Source organism: Musa acuminata, unplaced genomic scaffold (assembly GCF_036884655.1).
Source record: "Musa acuminata AAA Group cultivar baxijiao unplaced genomic scaffold, Cavendish_Baxijiao_AAA HiC_scaffold_585, whole genome shotgun sequence".
Classification (NCBI taxonomy): Eukaryota; Viridiplantae; Streptophyta; class Magnoliopsida; order Zingiberales; family Musaceae; genus Musa; species Musa acuminata.
This window is the reverse complement of record NW_027020824.1, coordinates 27,501-30,000: the sequence shown is the minus strand read 5'-3', so window position 1 is coordinate 30,000 and position 2,500 is coordinate 27,501. Positions and strand designations below refer to the sequence as shown.

The 2,500-nt window shown below is 41.8% G+C and overlaps 1 protein-coding gene across 1 annotated transcript in view; it reads right to left on the bottom strand.

Moving 5' to 3' along the window:
* Positions 1-2,500, bottom strand: part of LOC135661971 (photosystem I P700 chlorophyll a apoprotein A1) — a 9,110-nt gene that overhangs the window by 939 nt on the left and 5,671 nt on the right. Inside the window, exon 1 of the mRNA XM_065176581.1 lies at positions 1-2,500. This exon is cut by the window's left edge and continues 939 nt beyond it; it is cut by the window's right edge and continues 5,671 nt beyond it. Within this exon, the coding sequence (XP_065032653.1) occupies positions 1,541-2,500 (960 nt within the window). The 3' untranslated portion in view covers positions 1-1,540.

Sequence of the window (2,500 nt, the reverse complement as noted above, 5' to 3'; positions counted from 1 at the left end):
ACTATTCTCATTAACAGCATTCAACCAGCCCGGTAACCATATGCTTCGACCTGCATTGAATGCTGGGCCATTCGTTGAAGATAAGAGTACATCGAACCCATATGAAGTCTTACCATGAGCGGATTGTATCCATTGGGCAAATATAGGTTCAATCAAGATTTGTTTTTCCGGAGTACCAAAAGCGAGCATAACATCGTTATGAACATAAAGGCCCAAGGTATGGAACCCAAGAAACAGGCTGGCCCAACTTAAATGAGATATGATAGCTTCTTTGTGGTCTAACATTCTTGCCAATACATTATCCTCATTCTGTTCTGGATTGTAATCTCTAATGAAGAATATAGCTCCATGAGCAAAGGCTCCTGTCATGATAAACCCTGCGATGTATTGGTGATGAGTATATAACGCAGCTTGAGTAGTAAAGTCTTGTGCTATGAATGCATAAGCAGGTAAAGAGTACATGTGTTGAGCTACTAAGGAAGTAATAACCCCTAAAGAGGCTAGAGCAAGACCTAATTGAAAATGAAGCGAATTATTGATTGTGTCATAAAGACCCTTATGCCCACGCCCTAATCGACCCCCTGGAGGAATATGTGTTTCTAAAAGATCTTTGATACTGTGCCCAATCCCGAAGTTAGTTCTATACATATGACCAGCGATCAGGAAAATAAATGCAATAGCTAAATGATGATGAGCAATATCGGTCAGCCATAAACTTTGCGTTTGTGGATGAAATCCACCGAGAAGGGTTAGAATGGCAGTTCCTGTTCCTTGGGAAGTACCAAATAAATGGCTACTCGAATCAGGGTTTTGGGCATAAAGATTCCACTGACCCGTAAAAAGTGGTCCCAACCCTTGAGGATAGGGTAATACATCTAAAAAATTATTCCATCTGACGTACTGTCCCCTGGATCCTGGAATAGCGACATGAACTAAATGTCCTGTCCAAGCCAAAGAACTCACTCCGAAAAGTCCTGACAAATGATGATTTAGACGAGATTCGGCATTTTTGAACCACGAAACGCTTGGTTTCCATTTTGGTTGTAAGTGTAACCAACCCGCTATTAAGGATATAGCAGAAAGAAATAATAGAAAAAGAGCTCCAGTATAAAGATCTTCATTAGTGCGTAATCCGATTGTATACCACCACTGATAAACGCCGGAATAAGCGATATTCACTGGACCGGTAGCACCTCCTCGAGTAAAGGCTTCTACAGCTGGTTGACCAAAATGAGGATCCCAAATTGCATGAGCAATAGGTCTTACATGTAAAGGGTCTTGTATCCATGACTCAAAATTTCCTTGCCAAGCTACATGAAAGAGATTTCCGGACGTCCACAGAAAGATTATTGCTAATTGCCCAAAGTGAGAAGCAAAAATGTTCTGATAAAGACGTTCCTCAGTAATATCATCATGACTCTCGAAGTCATGTGCGGTAGCAATACCAAACCAAATACGACGAGTAGTGGGGTCCTGAGCTAAGCCTTGGCTAAACCTCGGAAATCTTAATGCCATAATGCCTTTCAAATCCTCCTAGCCATTATCCTACTGCAATAATTCTTGCTAAGAAGAATGCCCATGTTGTGGCAATTCCACCCAGAAGGTAATGGGTTACTCCTACAGCACGTCCTTGTACAATGCTCAAGGCTCTAGGCTGAGTAGCAGGAGCAACTTTTAATTTGTTATGAGCCCAAACGATGGATTCAATGAGTTCTTGCCAATAACCACGGCCACTGAATAGAAACATTAAACTGAAAGCCCAGACAAAATGAGCACCTAAGAAAAAGAGACCATATGCAGATAATGAAGAACCATAAGACTGAATTACCTGAGATGCCTGTGCCCATAAGAAATCTCGAAGCCACCCATTAATAGTAATGGAACTCTGCGCAAAGTTTCCTCCTGTAATATGAGTTACTACCCCTTGATCACTTATAGTACCCCAAACATCCGACTGCATTTTCCAACTGAAATGGAAAATAACTACGGAAATCGCATTGTACATCCAGAATAGACCTAAGAAGACATGATCCCAGGCAGATACTTGACATGTCCCCCCTCTTCCAGGTCCATCACAAGGAAAACGAAAACCAAGATTTGCTTTATCAGGTATCAAACGGGAACTGCGAGCAAATAGAACACCTTTCAGTAGTATCAATACAGTCACGTGGATCGTAAATGCATGAATATGATGGACTAAGAAGTCTGCGGTTCCTAATGGAATAGGTAACAAAGCTACTTTGCCGCCTACTGCTACCAACTCACCACCTCCCCAAGTTAAGCTGGTACTTGCTGTTGCACCAGGAGCTGTTATGCCGGGTGCTAAAGCATGGGTGTTTTGTACCCATTGAGCAAAGATGGGTTGTAATTGTATAGCGGTATCTGAAAACATATCTTGTGGACGCCCTAAAGCGCTCATGGTATCATTATGAATATACAAGCCAAAACTGTGAAAACCCAGAAATATACATGCCCAGTTAAGATGTGATATGATTGCATC